This window comes from Apteryx mantelli, chromosome 4 (assembly GCF_036417845.1).
Source record: "Apteryx mantelli isolate bAptMan1 chromosome 4, bAptMan1.hap1, whole genome shotgun sequence".
Classification (NCBI taxonomy): domain Eukaryota; kingdom Metazoa; phylum Chordata; class Aves; order Apterygiformes; family Apterygidae; genus Apteryx; species Apteryx mantelli.
The window spans coordinates 80,489,748-80,514,276 of record NC_089981.1 but is presented as its reverse complement, the minus strand read 5'-3'; the positions used below and the strand labels follow the sequence as shown (position 1 = coordinate 80,514,276).

Genomic DNA, 24,529 nt, shown 5'->3' with positions numbered 1-24,529 from the left:
TGGGGACTTGCAGACTTCAATCCTGTAACTGAAGGGGGGTGGGGGAAAGGAGACTCTTGTACTATTAGGAGGGGATCCATCCAGGCCACAGATGTGAGCCACAATGGACCCAGCTGCACTGTTAGTTTTCAGTTGCTGACAATTCTTTTGTTACGCTGTATTTATAAACACCAACATAAAGAGGCAGTTAAAAAATTGTTTAGCCCTCCAAGCACACGCTTCCCCCCTACCCCAGAATTAACACACAAAAACCCAGAATCATACTGTCACATGATAAAAGAATGATTTATTAGAGCAACTTTATGATAAAATTATATAAAATAACATTTTTTTTTTAAAGACATCCACAATATCACCTCGAAACAAAATGTACATATACTGCCTATAATCCAAACAAAAATAAATTACCATTAAAAAAAACAAAAGCAGAAAAAATAAGGGTAGGAGAAACAAATCAAATTATACACAGCATGTCAGGAGGGTGTGGAAAAGAGAAAGTCATTAATCAATTGAAGTCATACAAACGTGTTTCAGCTTTACTCTCAGACAGCTCAGCTTGCATTTGTGTTGCATGCAAATGGAATGATCCAGTGAACAGTTCAGAACAGCAGAATCAGCAGCATAACAACAGCAGATAGTGAAATAGGCACAATTCAGCACAGGGCACATCAAAAGTGAACAGGTAGTTGTCTGTTTTTTGCAAAAATTACACACATTTGCTGAACTTCCAAAATAGCTAGTGTGATCTGCAAACCCAAAGAAAAAACTAGTAGAATCTTGTACTTAAATACTTTACATTTTTTTCGTTTTTTTTTTTTTCAGTAGGCTGTATGTAAACATTCCACTAGTTTTACCTTTACTAAAATACTCAAAGATGATGTAGACGTTCTTTTCTCCTGCAGCATGACCACAACATGACATCGCTGTAGATACATAGGTCCTGGCTCACAAAGCTCGTACACATTCTCTCAGGAATTTACATTCATTCCATCATAACAGAGTAACAAGTTTTTACATTTGAAAGAACTGAACTGAGAACATGGTTTTCAAGTATAATGGAAGAACTAAGGACTGGGATTTTGATAGGTACTCAAGGCATCAGGCACCCAAATTGTACAGATAACCAAGAGGACCTGAATACCTGCTTTCCTCAAACTTTGAAAATCCCGCCCTTCATTACATTTCTTTAGTCAAATACAAAACATGAAAGCAATATGGTATGAGAATGACCCACGGGTCAGTGCCACCCTTACCAAGCTCAAGGAAAAGCCAATCCACAGCTCACTGAAGCAAAAAGGAATCCCATGCACTGATCCTGGGCCAACTAGATACACTACTATGCAGCTGCTATGTTCACACTGGAATCACACAGAGGCATGTTTTCATCGGTGCATACAGTACTGCTTATAATAATGAACAATGAATAAAGTGAATAAAGGAGTTATAATCACGTGGCTAGCTCTTTGGCTTATCCAGAGCAGACAAGTGCAAATGGGGTGTACTTCAGAAGCAGTGAATACAGAAAAAACGACTATATTTCACCACTGATTACCAAGACTGTTTTGAATGTTGTGTCAGGACACAGAAGCATTTTATATTTTGGTCGAATCTTAAATAAAACAAATCAAGCTGTTCTCCCCCCACTCCACACATACACTTTCCAAATGATTAACAGGCACCAACTGCTGTATCCCTATTAGTCATTTGTAGACGTACCATATTTTATGGGTTGCCTTAATTGATGTAAGGTTTCTGTGGGCTCTCTCTCAAATTCAGAGCAGAGCAAGCAAGGAAGAAAATCCATCCCTGATGTGTTCATGTATGAAAGAAGAATCAAGCAATTTTCAAGTGAAAGTAAACAGAAGTCACATCATGGACACATTGTAGAGAAACAAAATCCACTAGAGCATAGCCATGAAAATGTGGAAACATGGTAACAAATAATAATAATAAAAATCAGATGTCTGAGTAATTAACGTGTCTCTATAGCAGAACTGAAACTAACAGCAATACCTTATCTGTGAAGGTCCTTCAACTCAGTGAGTTGCAGTAGCACCTGGTCATATCAAACCCTAGCCAAGAAGAGCTTGAAAAAGCGTGTATCGTCTATGTCAGGAACAATTCTATCGCTTATGATATTCATCAAGGACACAGTCAGGTATTTCATGAAAAGACAGATCAGAATAAATGACTGAATGAACACCACATTCAGACAACGCATATATTACAGGCAGAGGAACCTATCAAGGACGATTTTTTTTTTTATTCTGCAGAGTATGTTTAATCTTGTCACCATCTATGTGAAATCCAGCAGATTTCTTCACAGAAGAGCATCTCCACACAAGCAGATGAGTCTTATTACCTACTGGAAATCTTGGAAGGATATGTATACCTACTGTTTGCCAGCCAGCACTTTCCACGCTCAAAAGAAACTAATGGCCTGTTGGCATACTCCCATTTTGGGACCGATCCTATTTCTGCTGAAATCAATAGGAAGCTTCCACTGGCTTCACCAGGAAAGCAATCGTGCTCCTTGCTAGTAGATTAAAGACTGTGTGAGCATACCTATATATTTAAATTATTTTAACTGGTTCCCGCTTTTACAATATCCTAGCAAAAAAGCTCAGGTAACTACTTAAGCTAACTATAAAGTAACCCCTACCCATCCCAAAATATGAAGTCAGCACACAAGAAGCAGTCAAGCTTGGGAAAACATTTTCACTGGTTAAACGATACACTGTATAAGGGCAAAATGGAATTCATCTGCTCACCTTTCCCGATACACGTATCCTCCATAACTATGAAATAAGATTAGATTTCTTTACCTGATTATTGTTTATTGACCAGGAAGAATGAAAAAGGAATCAATACAAGAGGGAAAAAACACCAAACTGGGAGCAAATGTATCTGGAAGAGGTCCCCTCAAAAACAAAATTCTTCTTCTTAAAACAAAGCCACAAAAATTGCTTAGAATTTTGCAGTTTAACTGAAAGACAGAATACAAAAAACAACTTTTTTTTAACAAGAAATTGCTCAGTGCAACTGCAAATAATCCTTAGTGTTCCTAGGATCATAACAGACCAAAAATAAAATCCAGACAAAAATCCCAAATGCACCAACTGCTTGACACTGTTGAATAGTTTCTGAAGAATACCAGAAGATGGTGGGTTTTCAAGCACATTTGCACTGAAAAAAATTGCATGACAGAACTAGCAGTAAAGGTGGAGCTACATTTAAGCCATTATTTTTAGAGTGACATCAAGTGAACACTAGTTCACAGCAACTGTGCAATTAAGTTTATTACATGAGCCATTGGAACAGATGCTTTTCTTAGCAATTAGCTGATCACAAACATCTTTGGCCCAGCCAGGAGCATTTGTAGCTCATTGTGAAAAGATTTTATATATATATATATATAATAAAAAAAAGCTTAAAGATGATAATTGTACCAAAATCATGAAAATTTGGCAAGTTAAACTGTAAAACCTGATTTTTCATACCTACACCTGAAACTTTGGGCCTGAAACATGGTCAAAAATAGTAACTGCATTAGTAGTTTTACATTCATACTATCATAGTTAATTTTTACACTTTTCCAATGGAAAAACAAAGGGTTCTATCTTATTTTGGTTTTTGGACTGAAAACACAATACACAACTTCAGTGTTGCCTTCTTTTTACAAACACTGAAAAGGACTTTTTATACAACTGTAGTAAGAGTTTCTCCTAGAAACCTGCTATATTGCACCATCATTCTGTTGGACTTGCACATTGATTCCAACAGAGTTGTAATGCTCCACTTGTAAAATTAAAAAAACAAACAAACAAATCCAAAACAAACCTAGTGCCAAACACAGTGTTTTTTTTTAAATCGCGCCTCATTACAACTGAATAACGCAAAAACACTTTAGCTTCGGCAGTACTGAATGGAGGGTATGTAAAGCCTGTTTTCTTATGGCACACTGGAAGAATAAGTGAGTAATTTTCTAAAAATCAGTTTGCCTCTATGCTGAATGTGTGCTGCTCCACAGTGCTAGTCTTGTTTAAAAGGCATACACAGACTTGCCATTCACCCTCACAGCATAGGTTTTTTTTGTGCAACGTGTTAGCAATCTAAACAACTGCTCCACACAAACTGTCCACAAACCACTCATACACAGTACTAATGCGACAGTAGATTACAATATGATAGCAATACAAAATACTGTATCAGATCACATATTTCTCTCCATCTGGAATGAAATTTGAATCCTGTAAGCTAGAAGACCCACAGTTCGATTTCTGTGTGTAGTTTCTCATCTGTGCTGGGGACAAAGTCTCCAGTGTGGACCCAGAAGTGTTAGCAGTCCTGACTTTAGTGGCTGTAGATTGTTTAGCAGCAGAAGACGCTTTGTTACTGGCAACCACATCCAAGTTTCCAGTAGGGTCAATGACAGCATTTATGACTGGGGGAAAGAAAGGAAAAAAAAAAAAAAAGAAGAAGAAAAAAAAAAAAGAAAAAAAAAAGACATATACATACACATATTAGCAGCACTCAGAATAGTTTCTAAGCAGAAGTTTTCTTGCCTTCAAAACTGTAGACAGTGCCTGTGTTCATTTTAGTCACAATATTTTATTTATTAATATCTTTAGATCTAAGCAACTTTAATAAGCAAAAACCTCTCCCAAACTGAAGTTATGAGGGCTTTAAGCTTTCTGATTAAGTTGCACAAGACAAACTACAGCAGCAAAATGGCAAGCCCTTAGCAAGAGGCTGGAATGATGCTTGTTTTTTTTTTTTAAAACATGTCTTTAAGTTTCTATACGATGCAAGAAGCCTCTACTGAGATTATCTCGCCTTCTCTATTGCACAGAGCTCTATGTGCAAGATTCAGGTCAATGAGAGCCAAAACCACAGAACTTATTGGCCAAAAGAGCTGTTAAATATTATTTCAGCAGAAAAGACCTTTGCCAGTTCATCTTATATGAATATGCTAATTACCCCAGAATATATCCACAGCAATAGCTCCCACTTTTCAAAAGTCAACAGTTTTCTTAAAAGTTGGCAGCAGAAGAAAAATCTACTGTTCATTCCATGTGCACTTGTCAGAGAGCTCTGTGCAAACAAACTGAACTACTGCATCCTTTCCCTGTTTTCACTGGCAAATCAAGCCATAGTATTTGTACAATTTACTGGCATTTATGAGACAAAAAGAACATTTAAAGTGACTAACCTTCAAGTTGTTTTTGAACTCTCCTGAGCTCCTTCAGGATAGAACTGATTTCCTAGAAACAAATGCATCAGAATAGAGTTAACTAACCAAGTACTCCACTAATGTAGGAAACTCTACCTTTTCCAGTCAGGTATATTTACATTCAGTTCCAACTTTGCTCAAGTTACTGTATTACTGGACAGTAAAAGCAAAGCTAGTATCTATATTTAGCTGGATTCGGTCAGTGTTCCATGCGACCTCTGCTCTGCCTCATTTTCCCAAATGCTACTACACCACTCATTTCATAAATACTGTGGTTTTGAGATTTGAAATGCTGGCCAGATATCTGGACATTAAGTGTACAAAGGCTCCTCCACACCCACTTAAAAACAGATCTACAAAGATATTTGCAAGCTTAACTCCTAGAGCAGTATAAGCAATTAGCCACGAAGATATCTCTGTAGAACTGAGCCTTGAGGCACAGCAGCAAACTTGCTGGGTCCATTACTTAAATCTCTATTGGCAGTCCCCATAAATGACAATAAGAGGTTACGAGAGCACAAATGCCACCCCTAGGGCTGGGGCATTTTTACTGCCCTGTTATCAAACTGCAACAGACAAAGAAAACAAACATCCACGAGAAACACCTGCCTACAGCTGAAGCTGTGGGAACTGCACTTGTAGGGGATGTTTTGGAGGATGTTTAAATAAGACCTAATGACCCTAAACTTGTACATCTTCTAAGATCTTGACTGGGTCCTCAAAGACAAATTACAAAGGAAGACCTTGGTGAAAGTGACAGTAATACAAACTGTTGTTGGTTGGAGGAACTCACCTTGTCTCTTCTTAAAACGGCAAAAAAAAATGGCAGTTCAACACATGCAAATGGACTACCAGTTTCAGAAATGAATTTGAGAAGTGCCAGAACCTGTTATTTTGGTTGGTTTCTTACAAAGCATCTGTGGACATAAGCCTTTGGTATTTCACTGGGTCTCATGGTCTTACCTTGTTTGATGTCTTCAGAATCGGCACTTCGTTTTCTGAGTTAATTTTGGCTTCCATCTCCTCCCAGGTCCTTTCTGAGTTCTGAAACAGAATCCTGCAGCACACACAGTGGAATAGGTCTTAAAATCACCACCCAAAATCTGCTTGTTTAAAAATAAAAGACCTAGTTATCACAAGATGTGGCAACAAAGGAGATTAGTGGATTAGCAACAGGACAAAGAGCCTTGCAGCTAATTTAGAAACAATCCAAAGTCCTTCCCCAAATGATAACTTCTAGGGCAAGAACTAGCTTTGAGGCACCTTCACAAGTCTTGGTGATCTGCAGGCCTTCTGAGAGTCTTGGGATGGGGGAAGAAAGGGGAGACAAACCACCCGCAAGAATACATTCTTCTTCCTTTTCCTTCCACAAGTGACACTTCTTAAAGGTAAAGTTAAGGCATCTTCACCCAAACATATCAGAAAAGAGATGACAAGTAATTATGTTATGTCTCCTACACTACACATACTGTTCCCTACATCTAGATTTCCTGCATCTAGACTACAAGACTTTCCAAGAGGCCAACACATTATCCTCCACAAGGAACAAAATCATGATCTGCATTTCTTAAAAGAACTCAGCAGCAAGTCAACATTTCACATCAGGGACAAAAATTTACTTACTTCATTTTTTCAGCTAGGTTTTCTGTATTTTCACGGATTGCATGGGATAACTGGGACACTGGGTTCAACATCAGGTTGTCAAAGATTACCTAAAATATAAAAGAAATCAGATAGAAAAATCTTTTAGTAAAACTAGCATACAAAACTGGCTAACCCATCTCCACCAAAACATCTTTGTTTACGGGGATGATACGTGAAGTTCAAGGGAGATAAGAAGGCACACAGCTTTATTGCATCACTTTGGCAAAAAGATTAATATCTGTTCAGATTGTTTTCTACAAGAGTATAAGAACAGAGAGAATTGTCTGCAACTACAGAACTATTTAAGCATTTCTTCTACTAAAAGAAAGAAAAAGCTTAGAAGACTTTCCATGCCTTATAGGGAAAAAGAGGGGAGGGAAAAAAAAAAAAAAAAAAAAGACTCGCAACCCAAGAAGTCCCACAAGCAGTCTCCCTGAAACTGTGTAAAGTGATTTATGTTCAAGCCCCCCCCCCAAAAAAAACCCAAAACAAAAAGCAACAAGAAATCAACAACAACAAAAAAACAACCCAAAGCCAAAACATTCAAGTTTTGTAACACAAAAGAATCCACAGGCTTCTGTGCCACAAAAGCTTCACGTTCTCCTACATCAGCCAGGGGTACTCTGGACTCACACCTTTTATTCGGCCTTGGCACACCCCTCTGCAGGAAGGGGTCAGAATCAAAATCAAATCAACAGCTCAGTCCAAGTCCGTTAGCTGGTTCGAGCCATGCTCCACCTGTGGAGCTGGGGCTGACTGCGCTCGAGTCCAGCTCTCCCCTCCTGCGGGAGTGCACCACCTCCCTACAGTCTCTGCCCCTGCTTGCTCTCCTCTAGTGGAGCAGGGATGGAGAAAGCAAGCAGAGCAAGAACCAGCCCAACTAGTAGCACCTCAGCAACCCGCTCCTCCTCTCCCAGGCACCATCGCCCCACTATGCCCCTCACCCATCTCACCCCCAGCCTTAGTTTCAGGCCAGGCTTCCTCATCCTTTAGTACCATCCTATAACTCCCAAATTGCCCTGCTCTCTCACCCCAGAAGAAAGGGAATAGTCACTACTCAAATTGCATGCACTGAAGGGAGCAAAGCAGAATGAGGGGCTCGTGTCCTGCAAGGGACCCAGCAGCGAGCCCGCTGTGCCAAGGCACTCGAGCCCAGCGCAGAGACTCGCCACAAGTCCAGCTTCTGCCACTGCTGCTCCACAGGCAGCTCCAACCAGCGTGCCCATGGCAGAAAATAAGGTGCCTTTACTGATTAGGAACAACTACCTTAACACCAAGATTTCCAGTCATTAAACCACTGGTGCCACACATTTCAAAAAGTTGAGCCTTTTCTATTTTTCTTTAAAAGAGCGGTGCAACAGCCTACGTGGGCTCTGACATTGTGAATGCCTCCCCCAAACAGCAAGTGATCAAGCCTCAGGTTTTAGCGGAGTTTTATACAAGAGAGGAAACTTCCAGTCAACACTGGTTATAAGGGTAATTCTGTTCCTTTTTTTTTTCTTTTTTAACACCTTATTTCTATAGCTACAGTCAGGGCTCTTAAAAAGTGCACCTTCTTGAGTAACCACCTTTGGCAGCTTAGAAAGAGCAGATATACATACTGCAACTTACAGCAATGTCATACATAAACTTAGAAAGTAAAGAAAAAGGCGCCTGCCTCCTCGCGGTTTCTTGTCCTTGTTTTTCTTGAGGGATCCTCTTCTCTATTATCATTCATATTTTGGTCAAAATCTTTCAGTTCTGCTGATCCCGGAGGCACTTTCTGGTAGTTCAGACTTGCTTCTGGAATGTGCTGCACCAACTTGGAAATAATGAGTAATGAGTCATTAAAAACTAGTAAGGAAGGAGGCACACAGGCAGTCACTGCAGGTATTACAGATTTTCAGGCAAGCCCCAGAGGAACACTGATTCATTTAAGTCTTGTTCAGACAGGTATGGTTTCCTAAGCAAATCATTAGACCCCAGTTCAGCAAACATCTACCCACTGGAGTCATCCCACAAAACTCAATGGGGGTATTCCAGGTTTATAATTTTGAGAGTTTGACTACTAGTTGAAAAATACATCTTGTCTTTTCTGAATTTAGATTAAAACTCAGAAAGGCCTTGATTTCCTATGTCTTATGTTTTAACATATCAAGATAAAAGATCAATGTAACTTTAAAGTGACAATAAAATTAAGCAGAAACCATTTAGTAACACATGGAAGAGATGAAAATGCAATACAAAACCACTGATAATGCAAATAATAAACAGGAAAAACAGAAGAGACAAGACAACCACTTTGTTGGGTTAACTGACAGACAAAAACCTCTAAAAGAAGGTGAGGAAAGTAACAGTGACGAGACAGAGATACAAAATAATGGGATGGAAAGTGCACCTGAGATGGATATGCCAGCCGAAAAGATCTACGAGCAATCTGTGTTAAAACAGAAACAAAGAGATCAATGCTCCTGAATGACAGTGACAGCAAGTATCAAAGAGAACACATGTTGTTATTTTGGGGTGACATTCCCACAAGCACATTCGAGAGGAGCAGCACTCGGGTACCCCCCGGCATGCACCGAACCAGGCGGAGAATCTGGTCACTAACCAGTTCTGCAGAGGTGGTCGCGGGCAGCTCCCCAGTTACTTTGCAATGGACTGTGCTGGGTAAAAATCCAACAGCCCTCTGAGCACAGAGAACGGATTGCAAGTATCGTCCAGGAGGCGCTTTGGTTGGCAACAGCACACAGCTCTCGAGAGCGAAATCAAGAGGAAACTGTGTGCCATCCAAGGTCCAGGCGCCCCAAACACTACGCAATAGCACTCAGGTTATCAACAGGCAGGAGGCATGAGACATTACGCTACAGCGGCTGAACAGCCAAAGTGTTTAGATGGTAAGCTTCCTTTTTTAAGCATCCTTTTGTGAACTGCAAACAATTAATAAGTTAGGCTGGCTGCAGTGGTGGAAACAGTGTCAGAAGCGAATGGTAACCAGGAGATATTCCTACGGTCTGGAAGTTCTCAGCACGACCAGTGAAGAACTGTAAGAGCAGCATCATTTCCATCATGACCAAGAGATTTTAACACATGGCCTGATCTGTTCTCATGCTTTCTGTTCTGTCACCCCTTAAGCATTTCCTCTCATCATACCAACTGTCATACTAAGTACCTTAAGCAACAACTTAAGAAATCTAACTGAGAGTGTTTTGCTACATCATTATCAACTTTTAAACAAAAAAAAAAAAAAAAAAAAGGGAAAAAGACCAAACCTAAAGAATGCCATGCAGGTGACTACTTGCAACAACTGAGTTTTCAGTTTGACTGCTCAGCTTTGCAGAAAGCTTGCTCCTGTAAAACCTACACACCCACAATCCAAGGCATCCCAAGCAACCCGTGACTTTGGGAAACAAGAATCATGAAGGTTTTGTTTTACCCTTGCTGAACACCTTTCGATTGGCTCAGCAGTATTCAGCTCAGTGTTCCAAGAATCTGTATTATTATATACTACACAGCTGAGGGCTACAAAAAACAAGAACACCCTGAACGTGCACTAGGGAACTTAAAACCTCCCTGGTTAACATCCAAGCCAACAGTGGACCTGAAGGGACAAAACACAAAGAGTAAGGCTTAAATTTAAGGTTCTATCTTAACTTTTAAGAGCACACACATGATTTTACTTCTATTACAAAACTTGGATAAAAATTAATTTAGAAAGCAATTTGTTCAGGCTGAAAAATACTGTATCGCATACAGGTCCAAATTGAAATTTATGGTGAGTTACTAAACCCTCAGAAGTAATTCCAGTATCAACAGCTTTGTTCTGCATTTTTTTCACTTTCTTAGAATAGGAACAAATATTTAGTAGTAAAAAAATCAAGAGCTAGAAGAACGGCACGCAACACTGCATGTACCAGAGCTGTGTAAGGGAGATGGTCACACACAGCAAACATTGCTTGTCCACATATTTACTACAAGTAAACTAAATTTTACCAGATGTTTTTACTACATTATAGAAGCTTCCCATCACTATGCCCTTTACTAGAATATTTAATATAAAGTTCTTTAATAAACACTCACAAAATTCACAGTGCTTACTATCGCACACCATGATCTTCAGAGATTTCCTAGGGGACTTCCCTGCACTGAGCTAAAACAGCCATCGTAACACAGATTTAGCATGCAATACCAGAAGCAGATGAAAAACAGGAGCTTCTCACACCACTGCCAACAAGGGTGAGCAATACCCTCCTCACGGTGCTTGGGAACCAGGTTGGAGATGAAGCCTCAGTGAAGCACGCTCACATCTACAATTCTTCTTCCTACTGCCAGTTTGCAGTCTGGCATTACGGCTCCCGATCTGTCTTCATGGGTTTCTGTCAGGGCTCTTTCATTTATACCACCATTTGCTCTCAAAAACTCACCAATCCCCTGCTGCTGTGGTGGGTACTGCCTGGAGCTTTGCATAGAGCAAAACACAGCCCTGCATTTGCTCTCCCGGCTGTTGCAAAGGGGCCAACTGATACGTCCCACATAGCACGTAGCAGCCCTGAAAGGTCAGGATGCAGAAAAACCTTCATTTAGCCCAGGGCCAAGCAATCCCAGTAACTGACTCAGTACCACTACCATGCTCTTCGGATCCATCATTTTCCACAGAGTGAAAACACCCTCAGTCAATGTGTTTTTCAAAGTATCATTCCTTCTCTGCGTTGCCTATAGGAGAAATATCTAACAGCAGGGAACATCTCTCTCTACAGGCTGGTGTATGGTTGTACTCAAAAAAAAAAAAAAAAAGTAGATGCCCTGCTCTGCTAGCAGGAAGCTGGTGCTGAGTGCTGGTCATTACCAAACGCTGCCAGAATTTAATTTGCAACTAAAGTAGGGTAGATTTGTCACCATAACTGCTCAAGACGAATAACAAAAAAGGCAGTTTTGCAGGTGTGGCATTTGAATCCGAACAAAACAATAAAACGCTCGATCTCAGAGCCTGGAGCTATTGTGAAACACTTGTGTACAGCAGGCTCAGACAAAGCCAAACCACCCCAGGGCAGAAACCCTCCCTGAGAAGGCCGCAGCTGACCATAGTTTAACACATGCACAGCCACAAGCACCTGCTCTTCTGGGCATCTCCCTAAACTTCTGCTTTGCACCTTCAGTAATGAACACAATAAAGTCACAGGGCCTCCAAACACTCTCTTGTTTGAATTCTGTTTGGGACAGGCCTGCAATTCTCACAACAGTCACAGAGAACAGAGAGCCAAGAGGCCCATCTGAACAGTAAATAAAGAGCATAAACAATTTTGCATTAGCAGCTGGAGCCCACAGGTGACCTTGCAGTTTAGTTTGAGCTGCTAACCTCTGCTGGCCCCTGGGCTGCTGCGCTGGTAAGCCAAATTAAGAAACCACCTCTCTCCTTCCCTCTCCAGTGCAGCCAAACTGGGTTACACAGTTTGGGAGGAAGCCGCGGTTTATCTGAAGGATAAGTGGAGGCTATGTGGACAACAGCACTTCTACAGCTGCTACGATGACTGACATTTACCCTCAAGGAAATAGCTAATTCCCTTCATCCTTGCCCAATCCTGCTGGCTGGAGAGCAAGGAGTCCTGCCCTGGCCCACCAATACACAGATGGAGGGAAGTGATTTAAGAAACACCTGCACAGCAAAGGACACAGCACAAGTACAAAATACACAGATCTGGCACGCAGCCAGAGCACTCGGTCAGCACCTCGACTTAGTCAACAAGAGAGGCTCTCCCGAAAGCCCTCGCAGCGCTAGGAACGCAGCACACCACCCCATACTGTTCCTTAGATACAGACTTCAGGGACCAAGGTCTGACTAGAGGCCACCAAGCCCTGGGGAGATGAATCCAACGTTTTGACACCATTTTAGCCCTACTGCTTCCTGGAAACGTAGTAAGGATGCTGTGAACAAGCCAGGCCTGCCCCGATACCCATACAGCCACGCTCAGGAAAAGCCTGCTCCCACCTCTTGCAAGGCTTCCTAGGGCATAGGGGAAGGCAAAATAAACAGCACCATAATTAGACTGCAGTCCATCTTTCTGCTGTGGGTTTTCTGGGTCTTCGTGGGGGTGAGGGGAGGTGTTCTTAACCCTGCAGTAACTGGGGATGCTGTCCTTTGGTCTGCCACCGCAACTGGGCCCCACACACTTGCTAGCATTCAGAGGCTGAGATTTCTGCCGTTTGTGATCTTACCTCTTCTCTCGCTGATATGGTGGAAGCAGGAGTGTTGGGCACAGAGCTGAGGGAGGTGCTTGGTCCCGTCCCCGATGAACTCTGCGAGTCCCCATCTCCAGCAACGTCGTGAATCTCTCGAGCAAGGATGGCCACATCCTTTACCAAGGTCTGGCTTAATCTGAAGCACAGAGCATGCAGGAGGGCCATTAGGACACATCATACAACAAGCCTTATATTAATGTATTAAAAAAATAAAAATTAAAAAAATTAAAAGGGGAGGTGTAAATATAAAAAGGGCAGCCACAGAGGATTCTTTACTGGCCAACCACAGGAAGCTTGTATGAATTATAACCCCTGCAGGGGTTAAGAAAAGTGGGCTGGGAAATGCACCCAAGACTGAGCCACCACTGAAGACATCAAGGAACGCTCCAGCCAGGTACAAGAGGAACATAATAAATCCACTGCTTTCCTGTCCCCTCACACAAGCTCACACCCATCGTGCTAAATCCCAGTGGTCTCTAGACCCCAGTAAGGCAGTCAGCAGCCACAGCGTGCCTTTGCAAGCTCCTCTTATCTGGGGCTCTTCTGCCAACAGCCTCCCTGAGGTTTTCAGTGGCAGAAGAAATACAGGTTGAATCTGATCTGTGTCTTTGCAGAGGGAAGATTCAAAGTAATGATTTGGAAAAAAAAAGCAAATTCTACACACTACCAGGAAACATTGGAGACAACCCATAAAGAAACTTTTCTTGATTCTTTCCCCACCCACCTTTTGTTTTCCTTTTTTAAATAGAACATGGCCACAATTTCTTTTGGGAACCTCTTTCTTTTCCCTTAAAAAGGGCATACAAGGAAAATCAGATTAACAAAACCATAGGTGACCATTACATTCATGGCTTATTTCCAGATTTGAATGGTTTAAGGGGAACCCCCCCCCCCCAAATCCAACAGCAATGCAAACATTTCTCCACTGTGCAAGAAACATTAAGTCCTTAAGCCTTCAAGAAATTACTGTAAGTATGGTATACAACAAAATGGCTAGAGCTCACCTAGGAAAATAAAAGCTTTTTTCTTTATTACTCAAATACTACTAAAACCCTAAACACTCTTCCCTTTTCCCTTGTGGTTTATAGACTATAAATCAAAATATGCCTCCAGGCTCTCCAAAATGGATGAAGGATTGGGAGCGATAAATATGGTGTACCTTAGAAGGATCTAGTTTTCAGAAACCAAGTCTTGAAACTTCAAGCCCCTTGACAGGTGTCAAGTTAACAGTGATTAAAACATTTTGTCCTACTTGTTCTAGATTTCCAAAAAAAAAAAAAGAAAATCTGTCTCTTAATTGTTACTAGCACAGCTTAAAAAAGAACCCCAAAACAAAACCAAAAGTAATTGTTGTGATAATTTTAAAGAAATGCTTCTGAAAGGAAAAAAAATCTTCCAGTTGGCTAGCTTCATCTGAAGACACTTTCTTCTTTAATTGGAAAAAAAAACAAGCAAGGTAGTAAAACTGTGAGTTCCTCAAAACATTTCCTCAGAAAGAAAACACATAACTGAACTAATTAAAAAATATTTTGATCTGCGTGCCTAAGATGCCCCCTGTCTGTGCTGGTTTCAGATATAGCTGTCACCAAATGCCTCCATTATGCAATTCATTTATTGTAAACAAGTGGCATTTTGGCTTTTAACTCCCTCTGACTACTTTAAACCACTCCCAGTTAATTTGGGAGCAGCAAGGGGAATCAGAACCGCAATTACGAAGCAGACTGCTTGACCGAGTTCTGCAATGTGCAGAGCCAGACAAATCTGATGCAATCACTTATTTATAGCTTCTGCCACCTAAAGTGCTCTCCGTTGCTAGGAATACTGGTATGAAGGGAAGTCAGTATCCCCCCCCCCCACACACACTTCATACAGCACAGGTAATACAGCTTCGCTTGAAGGCCGACACATTTTCTACCAGCCTGCAAGCAATGCTCATGAAAGAAAAGCTCTCTTGAGATTAGTGTAGCAACTGACACATGCAACGTGGAAACGCTGACCAGCAGCAGTCAGAAGTCAGCTTCTTAAACTGGAAAGTATTTCAAGTATGGCCAGTACAACAGAAGACCTGTATTTCTGGAAAGTTGGCATAACACAGTTGGCATATTACAGATGTCAGACTTCAAATGCCACCATCTTTAAAAGAAGAATTTATCTTCTTTACTGCTCAAGTCCTCTAAGCAACCACAAATATACAATAGGTCCTGTGCCCACAGACATCAAGCTAAGCAATGACTTGTTAACACGCAGGTCTCAGACAGATTTTCTTGTTTGGCTTCAACTGTGCCAATCAAAGAGGTTCCTGCCCTGAAGCTCTTGCTTACTGCTCCCTCACTGGCTTCAGGCAAAGCAGCTTCAACAGTTGATATATTCAACTAATCCAGCTGATTTTATCTGAAGAGAATTAGGGACAGTTCACATGAATTGGACCATGCACAGACAATAACTTCCAGCAGAAAGCAATGGCAGGCAGATATGGACAGTAACATCTTTTAACAGACTTAGCAGGGCTAGAAGAGGATATCTGTCCACAACTCCAGCTGGAAAAACAAACCAAGACACAACCCAGCTTCCTTGCACTTGCCATTTTCTAGAGAGAAGATACAACCAGCACTGCCTGGCATGGGCTATAAAGCTTCATGAAACCCTTTCAAGTCTGAACATACTGGTGTTCAGGTTTGAAAGGGGCGGGGGGATACACAACAAGAAGAGAGAGTACCTCTCTTTCCACCTCCACATCTGGGTTTCATTTGAACACCATGAAAAACAACCCATTTTCAGCACGGGGGTTGATGCACAAAGCCCCACCTCACCTGGCTATTTCTGCTATCTCTGCTGTTTGTGCAATGAAGTTGTAGGGATCTGGATGATCATCAAAGTCTTCATCGTCATCTGTTTCTCTGCCGTTGTGTTTTTGCTTGCTCAGCCCAGAACCACGTATCCTCGGTGTTTGTGTGGCTGTTGAAGTATGGGAGCGTTTGTGTTTAGGGGAGCTGTGATTTGAGCCATATTCTTCCTCCGAAGTAGAGGTGTAATCTGAACCCTGTGGTCTCCGCCTTGATGCTTATAAAAAATGAATTGGTTTCAGACCAAAGAAAGCAGCAAAGAATAACTAAAAAAGGGCAAAAAGGTAACACAAAACTAGCCCAAGAATACAAAGAAAGGAGAGTTTCTGTGCAGATTTTAGGTTAAACACCACATTTGTCGGAGTTTATCTCAACGCTAAACCATGGCTCTGCCATCCACTATACAAATTTGAAATGAGAAATTCCAATGGAAAAGCAGAATGACTTTTATTAACTCCAATATATTAAGTTATTATCGCAGACTTAGCTTTTCATGCACAGAAGCTCTGTATGTAAGAAGCATACGTTTCAGACTCCTCAAAGTACCCACAGAAGTCCTTTTCTAAAGAGAGGCCAATTTTCAAGCCTGCAGACACCTTACCAGTTAGCTGCAAGTACAAGCAAAAGGAGGCTTTTTCTGAGTGAAGCAGAGACTGTGGTGCTTGGTTTTATTTGCAGGAGTCCACACCCACATGTTCTCCTCCTGCCTTGCAAATCATCGTTAATGATATTCTACAGGAAAGCGAATGGAGGCTACCCATCTATCCCAACAGGTTCTGCAGACACCCAGGTCCTCATTGTATGGGAAATACTGAGATGTCCTGACAAGAAATCCTTATTTGAAAACTGGGCTCCCAGAGTTTCCTATCTCACTACGGATATTGCTTCATTCCCTTCCATCCTTCCCTGGAGAATGAAGATCCACCAAACACAGAAGCAGCCAAGTTATTTAAAATTATGGTACTTAAAAGCTTCACTGTGTTACCAAGATTATCATAATGCTAAACCACTGCAAGCAAATTAAGCCAGCATCATAAATTATACAAATAAAAATATTGAATTTGGCATAAAAGATATGGGTAGATGCTATATAGAGAAGATATTATACCTAGACATTATTAGCTCTGCTATAGCTATTTAAAGGTCTTGGCTCAGGATTAAAAAATATACATACAGGAAAAAAAAAAAAGCTCATACTCCAGCTGCAGAATACACACACACTTATATATTTTTACATACATCTATTATAATATATATTATATAGTGTTATATATAAATATTATAATTATATATATTATTCATATATGTAATATAATAAAACACTAAGGTTTAGAATGAAGAGGTCATCCTGTCACTGAACAGGAATTTCAAAATTAAGAGCGTGATTTTCCACCCCCGTATGCCAAGGGAAATCAGAATAAAGTCTCTCAGTATCATTCAAATTACACTGGGTAAACAAATCATGTACATGTAGGAGTAGGGGGAGACAGGCCCTTAGCTTTCAAAATTGGTAACTTGGATTATTTTGACATTATAGGCATGTTTCACATAAAGTTGCTTCAGATCATCTGACAATCTACTGGCATTTCTTGTCTCCTGGCCACATATTTCATTCTGTTCCTCTGTTAGCAAGATTAACTTTCTCCCACTGGGACAGTTGGAAACTATTGTGGTTAGCTAAATGTTTTAAGAAATCCTTGAATAAATTGGCCACATCTGCCTCCATAGTCGCAAGGCTTGAAGCTCGATATTTTCAAAGGTTATTGCATCATGCTCAAAAACGTCTTGACAGCACAGTGCATTAGTTAAGTTTATCCAAGTTCCTCTTTTGTTCCAGAACGGGGTGCTAGCTGTTCATTCACAATATCTGCAGTGTTAGTAGAGAAACATGCATCACACAGTAGCTATAGGACTATGAAGCATGAAGTACACTAGTCCATTTACTGCTTGTGCAGGGTCCAGAATCCTATCAAGGAATTAGGAGGTCAGTATTTTAAGAGAAACTAATTCAAAGAAAGGATTAGCATCATCTGCTGCAACTATGAACATGGGAAGGTGTTAGTATGTTGCTACAAAGCTGTGGAAATCAAAAACCAATTCATTTAAAACAAGAACTGGCCAACTTTTATTATTTCTCCCCAAATTATTTGAAGTCTGTGGTCCAATAACAGGGAGGTAGGAACGGTACCTCCTGTCTGGAAATTTCTGATCACATTATATTGCTTTGGATTTGCTATTGTTTAATAAGAAAAAGTAATAGCAGCATGATCTCAGAAAAGGCAAGAGAAGAGATTGTACATGTTCTTTTAGCTTATTCACATTCTGATTTACATGCATATACAAATATGTAAGAAAAAAAAATCATTAAAATAAAAGAGAAGTTGGATGAGCTAAAACAATCCAAATTAAGACAAGCAGCAAATCACATTTTTAGCATGCAATAAAAATGAATAGTGCAAGAAGGATAATTATTTCAATTGTATGAAAGTATATGAAAAGGACACTTCCAGAACTCTAAGACCCCTATAAAAATCACCAATCGGATGAAAATATTGTCTATCCCAACAGGCCTGAGAAACTCTGCCAAAGGAGTTCTTCCCATCCCTTTAACCCCTCTGCCATTTCTAAAAACCTAAGCAAACAGATAGGACTTTGCCTGGTAGGTCAAGGAGCCAGGCCATACTAGACCACAGGTATTAACCACGTCCTGGGCAGTGTCTGATTACCAGTCACCATACTAGAGCTGTCACCGGCGTTGTCCCCACCTCTTAAATAAAGGCCAATTTAAACATGACACACGTTAAATCTGCAAGGGTTTGTTCACAAAGAGCTGCTATTTGCACAGCTAGAGGGCAGGACAGCCCCCAAACCTCGTCCTTGCAGGGAGCAACCGTGCAGCTTCACTACCTATTGACAAAAGGGAATGAAAACACACCGTACAGGGAATTCTCTTGGGGCAATCAAAATACAGTGTCCAGCTCTGCTTTTTGCATTTATGGAAAGAATAAGAGAACAGCCTTCGAAAAGCAGGCTATTTATTTCTTCTTTTATTCATATTTCAGATGCCTTCAAACTTGCTACCTTGGACATCAGCTATCATCAATACCAATGTAAGTTTTCTTGATATAAGCTGAGTCTTAAAAGTCAAAGAAAAGCAGAACAGAATTGTAGCACTGGAAAAGAACAAATTCTACTTTTGTAACAACAAAAATAAAAGGCTAACATTCTCCAGTCAAAAGGTAATCGGTTGCTCAAAAACAACCAAAGGCATCAAAAAAAAAAAAAAGAAAAGAAAAATAGCTATTTGCAATATCCTTGCGGACAGCTCAGCAACTTCTCACTGGGTGTGAGAGGTACTCTGCTGTCTCCAAACCCCACTGCACATGAAATATCCCCCATGACCTTCTCCGACATACATTTATTAACGCAGACTCTTCCCTCCCTCCCACCCCACAGTCTCCTTCCCTTGTTTCCTTTTCATACTCGCCAATGCAGCATTTTTATTACAGGGATATCAATCCTGGGCAATCATGTGCAGCCTATAAATTAGAAACAGGGCAAAATGGGAGCAACATAAAGCATAACCACTTACTGGAAGAGGAGGAATACTTGACACTGCTGGAGCGGGTTCTGCTGAAAGGCTGCTTCGCCGAGGCAGCGGCTGCCATTTTCCTCGCTGCAGCTCTGACCTCCGAAATACCCGTCTTCCGGTAGGTTTCCACGCTCCGGCCCGAAAACCCCGTCCTCGACTGCGCAGTTTCGGAGTCGCTCGGCACCGTAAATGAACCGGCCCGTTTCCTCGGCATGGCGAGGATGTCGAGCCGGGAGAGCTTTTTAGTCTCCATGGATTGCTTGGACCCTGCGGCGGCGGCTTCAGGGTTGGAGGTTGTTTTCTCAGTATCGACGCACTCGTTGTCCGAAGTGTCTCCCAGCCGGGCACGACGCAGCTTGGAGGCTCTCGTGGGCCGCGGGGTTGATAAGCTGTTGGAGCGGGTGAGGACTTGCTGGATCTTCTGCACATTCGATGTTGTTTTGCTGTGATCCTCTTTAGCAGCCTGAGTAAAAGGTTTCCTTCTTGGAACTGGCCTGGTTAGCGAGTGCTCATGGTCAGAGGTCACCGCCTCGGGGACCGGCAGGTAGGGCAGGCTCGAGTTTCTCTCGTCATCTGTAAAATCGAGGGACCCTCGAGCCCCGGTGCTCCGCTTCATTTGGAAGCGTTTGGTCGCCTCTGCTCGGCTTGCTGCCTCCGGCGCTTGCGTTTTCCGCTTTTCCGTCAACCTATCCCGAGCGCTAGCCTGCCCGCACTGGTCCTGGATGGAAGGCGTGGAGGAAGATTTCTCCTTCTGCAAACTAGCGACTGCTTTGCGTTTCGGGGCACTCGTCGGGACATTTTTGCCGCTCACCAAGCTGACTGTGCTGGCTGTGTCCACATCAGAGTCTCCAGACAAGGAGTCCTCCAGCTGACCAGCAGTTTCCGAGGGCTCCAGCTGTTGACCTTGACCAAGTAATTTGGCTTCCAGTGCTGCCAAGGCAGTTTCAGTGTCCTTAAGGAGAAGATGAGTGTCCTGACCAAAGTCCATACGGGTTGACCGAACAGCCTCTAAATCTTTAAGCAGAGGGTGACTTGAAACATGTGGAAGTTTATTTTGAGGAACAGCACTGCTTGATTTATCTTTGGTAAAATTTTCTTGTCTAACAAAAGATGACATTTCCTTTCCTGCCACGTTTTCCTGATCTTGAGGAAGATTCTGATGAAGGGAAATAACCATTTTTCCTGCTGCATTAATGTAAGCACTAACATCTTTGACTGGTGGCTTTCCAGAAACAGGTGCACTAGCAGCCTTGAAGGAAAACTCCTGATCTTTGCCTTCTTTGTCTGCTCGAGCATGGGACATGCTCAGAGAGAGCTTGGAGGGAATCCCCACATCGTTGCTGTCATCACCAATGTAGAAAGAAGTAGAAACTGGCTCACTTACAGCTCTCATATTTGAGACCCGGGGGGCTCCTGGCTGCCGGCTCTCAGATTTTGGGTCTTCCCCCGTCTGCTCTAGCATTTTATTGTTCTCTTTATATTTCCTGCCTTTTTCCGTGCTGAAGCCATCATCAGATCTGCTGGCATCACTGAGGCTATCTGGATCCAAGTCTTCTTGGATGAAAAGTCGGCTGCTGGGATCACCGTAGGCTTCCACACAGTGATCCTTTACGATGCTTCTCTTTGTAACCTCGGTATAGGTCTCCTGACAAACCAGAACTGCAGGCATGGGGCTGTCCGATTTATCACTTGGTGGGAGCTGGGGAAGAAGGCGCCTTGTTCTCAAGGGCACGATGTTTTCCGGTTCCCCAGGTTTTGGGGCTACACCACTTTCTGAAGAGAGTTAAACAGACACTCATCAAATATTGTACAGCAATACTTTATTTATTCAATAAGGGCTTGATCTTGCAAAGTGTGAGTCCACAAAAGCATTTATAAGGTACGTGCTTAAAATTAAGCTTGTGTTTAGTACGAACACCAACAGAATCAGGCTTTTGCTAAGTTTCTGCAGGTTTATCAACACATATGCTTAAGATAAAGGTATACTTAATCCCTTTGCTGGATCACTGCGCTCAGCACCTTCCATCTGAAATCCTGCCTTGACATTCTCACGTGATCTACAAACACATTCATTTAGAGGCCATGCTATCAGTCTGCTGGCATCAATTTACCATAGATCAGGCCACAGAAAGGAGATGAATAGCCATCAGCCAAACCACTACAGAGCATCATTCTACACAATGTAGCCCATTTCACTAAATGGATGGTGTTTTTCATAGCATGAGTTCTCGTATAATCGTATCCCAAGGCAGAGTCTCAGGAGAAAGACCCTAACAATGAAAAGACTTTGAATTAGAGCTCACTGCCCCAGCATGGGCAGACTTGTCAGTAAGGACACACTCCACAAAAAGAGTGTTCTTATACCTCCCATGTCATTGGTCAGGACTTCGTATCTGCTGTCACCTTTAAATACCAGGACAACTGGTTATTTGACTAAGGTAAAATTTCAAATGCTCTGGAAGTCAGATTCTCACACAGGGTGAAAACTGTGGAAGTAATGTCTGAAACAAAGGTTTCTTCTTATCTTTATTGAGTTCATTTAGAGCTGTTGTTGGTAATGACAAATATTTCCAACAAAAAAGGGTGAAAAGGTTTACAAAAGCCAAAGCACTGTTCACCCCTTCTTATGTTTCTACGGGATTTGGGGAGTTGTAAACTATCGTCCTAGCTGTGATGTGGGCCTGACCTTCTCTCACTCCCTCACTCCCCTCCACACCCAGTTTTCTATGCTGATCTCTGCACTTCAAACCTGCCACCTGCCCAGCCAACCCCAGAACTGCCTAAAATCCTCAGCACAGCCAGACATGAGAAAAGCACACAAACACCCAGCTACCAAGCACCAGTCAGCAATTCTTTCCAAGATGACTTGCAAAAGGCTTTTTTTCTGGCGTCATAATGCAGTCTAAAGAATCACACAGGGGTAATTAATTCCCAAGGCCCTTACGATCTTTCTGCTTCCCATGGGCCCTTTAGTCATGTCAAATGCAGCACTGAAGAACTTCTTGGATGACTCTGAAATGCAAACCAGAGGCTCTCTCGATCTTTGTTTAGGATTCATCTTTCATACCCCTCCACTGGGAATTTACTCCATCCTTCCCACCCCCAAATACTTTAGCTAAAACAGAAAACAAGTCACAGTCAGACACATCCCCCTTTTCATAACACTTCAGTTTAGATTCATAAGCCTTCAAAAGGTAACATTGGGATGAGACTTACCTGTACCACCATCACCCTGCCCAGAGACAGATCCAGAGTCAGAGTAACTATCTGCAAGGCTTGCCCACCTAGACACCCACTTCTGACTCCCCTGAGATGCTGCAGACATCTACAACAAATTGGGGAAGGCAGCATTATAAAGGCGGTTTTTGAAGCAAATCTTAGCCACCAAATCTCTCTTCTCATACAGCCATCACTCAGTCTCCTCAAAATGGAAATCAGTTCATGCACCACATTCCCTCCAGACAGAAAACCCACGTATACTTCCACCATCCCATCAAATCTGCCTGGACTGCCCGTACCTGCATATCAGCCTGAGACCCACTCATAGCTTTTGAGGCAAACGCCTGGAGCAAGGGTGACTTCTGACTAGTGCCATTTTCACTGATTAGATGTTGATGAGAACCAGAGTCATCTTTTTCACCTTTTATTATTGGTCTAAAGGCTGAAGATATTCTGGAAAACTCAGGAGACTCAAGAACACCAAAAACCTGAAAGGGTGGTTGCATGGGAAAGATTAAAAACCAAGACAAAATATTAGTTCAAAATCCAAATCCACAAAGCACTAGTCACATGCAAAGTCTGATCTCAAATGGCCAGAAACACATGCCAATCCTTCCATACAAATTAAATAAATCACTATTCTCTACTCCTCAGCAGCAGTTTTAAATATACTTATTCATAGAACTTTACTCACACCCACCTTTTCTCCCTTCCTTGTTATTTCAGTGTGCTGCCTTTAATAGTAGTAACTTTCATAGACAGAGCCCCTTCTCAGCCCTGAGAAATTTAGGATGATTGTCATTAAAGTTCTCTGCCAGCTAATTCATGGAGAATTAAAAAACAAACAAACAAAAAAACCTCCTTCGCTAGGGTCCTTCATAGACTGTAGCAGACTAGTAGACAGTGGGCTGACAAGGGCAACACTGCATTGCCACATAAAGACCTGGGAAAGGATTCACCTCTGAAGCAGATGAATGTTTGAGCTAGCTGGCTAGATTCCCTCTGGAGATAAACAGGCTCTGTTACAGGGATGAGCATAATCCATGCCTCAGAAGGGCTTGTTTCTCTTCCCTGACTACAAGAGGTTCAGAGAAGATGCCACCACAGAAGGTACCTAGATTCAGGCAAAGGCAGCCACTCCAGAGTTCTCCACTCTCACTTGTACTAAGTGGTGTGCATGTGTGGCAGGGGGAGAGCAGAGTCACTGCAAAACCCCCGCAAAACTGAAATTAGTATTATTCTCCTTCCTGGTCAGAGAAACTGAGGTCCAGTTATTAGTTATTTCCCAAGTGGTAGGTCTACATCTCACCAAGTCTACAGCAGAATCAGGAGCTGAAATTGGTCTGCTTGCCTGCCAAGACTACCTCCCCTCCTCAGAAATAATTGTGGTTTTGTGCTATCTTCTCATATTCTCCCATCAGAGCAATTAACTGTCTAATGTCAGGATTAGGGCCTTGCTTTGGCTTAAACACAAAGACCACCCTGCCCTGCAAGCTTCCGATCACATTTCAAATAAGATGCAAAGAACAAGTGTAATAAATAAAGAAATGAAAGAAGCCAGATCTGTGCACGCAGACCACCATATACACAGCTCTAAAGACAGATTCAATTAAGGCTTCCTTTAAAGTTCACCATCCTCCTTCCTACATTACAGTAAGTCTTCAGAGCAACTTGCTACTTCTGTTTTCATAATAAACAGATAAAAGTTAAACCTGAAAGTCGCCCAAACTTTGGTTTGCCCTGGGGTTGCTTAGTTGGGTGGGTATTTTTAAGCCTTTCCCT

At 41.9% G+C, this 24,529-nt stretch overlaps 1 protein-coding gene across 1 annotated transcript in view; it reads right to left on the bottom strand.

The window, feature by feature from the left end:
* Positions 1-833: 833 nt before the first annotated feature.
* The window catches only part of CEP170B (centrosomal protein 170B), a 58,813-nt gene continuing 35,117 nt past the window's right edge, over positions 834-24,529 (bottom strand). The window contains exons 11-21 of the mRNA XM_067295071.1: positions 23,047-23,235; positions 22,745-22,853; positions 19,529-21,301; positions 15,904-16,153; positions 13,070-13,229; positions 9,255-9,293; positions 8,535-8,678; positions 6,857-6,945; positions 6,197-6,290; positions 5,213-5,264; positions 834-4,444 (exon numbers count right to left, since the gene is read on the bottom strand). Coding sequence (XP_067151172.1) covers positions 4,209-4,444; positions 5,213-5,264; positions 6,197-6,290; positions 6,857-6,945; positions 8,535-8,678; positions 9,255-9,293; positions 13,070-13,229; positions 15,904-16,153; positions 19,529-21,301; positions 22,745-22,853; positions 23,047-23,235 — 3,135 coding nt within the window. The 3' untranslated portion in view covers positions 834-4,208. The remainder of the gene's footprint in view (positions 4,445-5,212; positions 5,265-6,196; positions 6,291-6,856; positions 6,946-8,534; positions 8,679-9,254; positions 9,294-13,069; positions 13,230-15,903; positions 16,154-19,528; positions 21,302-22,744; positions 22,854-23,046; positions 23,236-24,529) is intronic.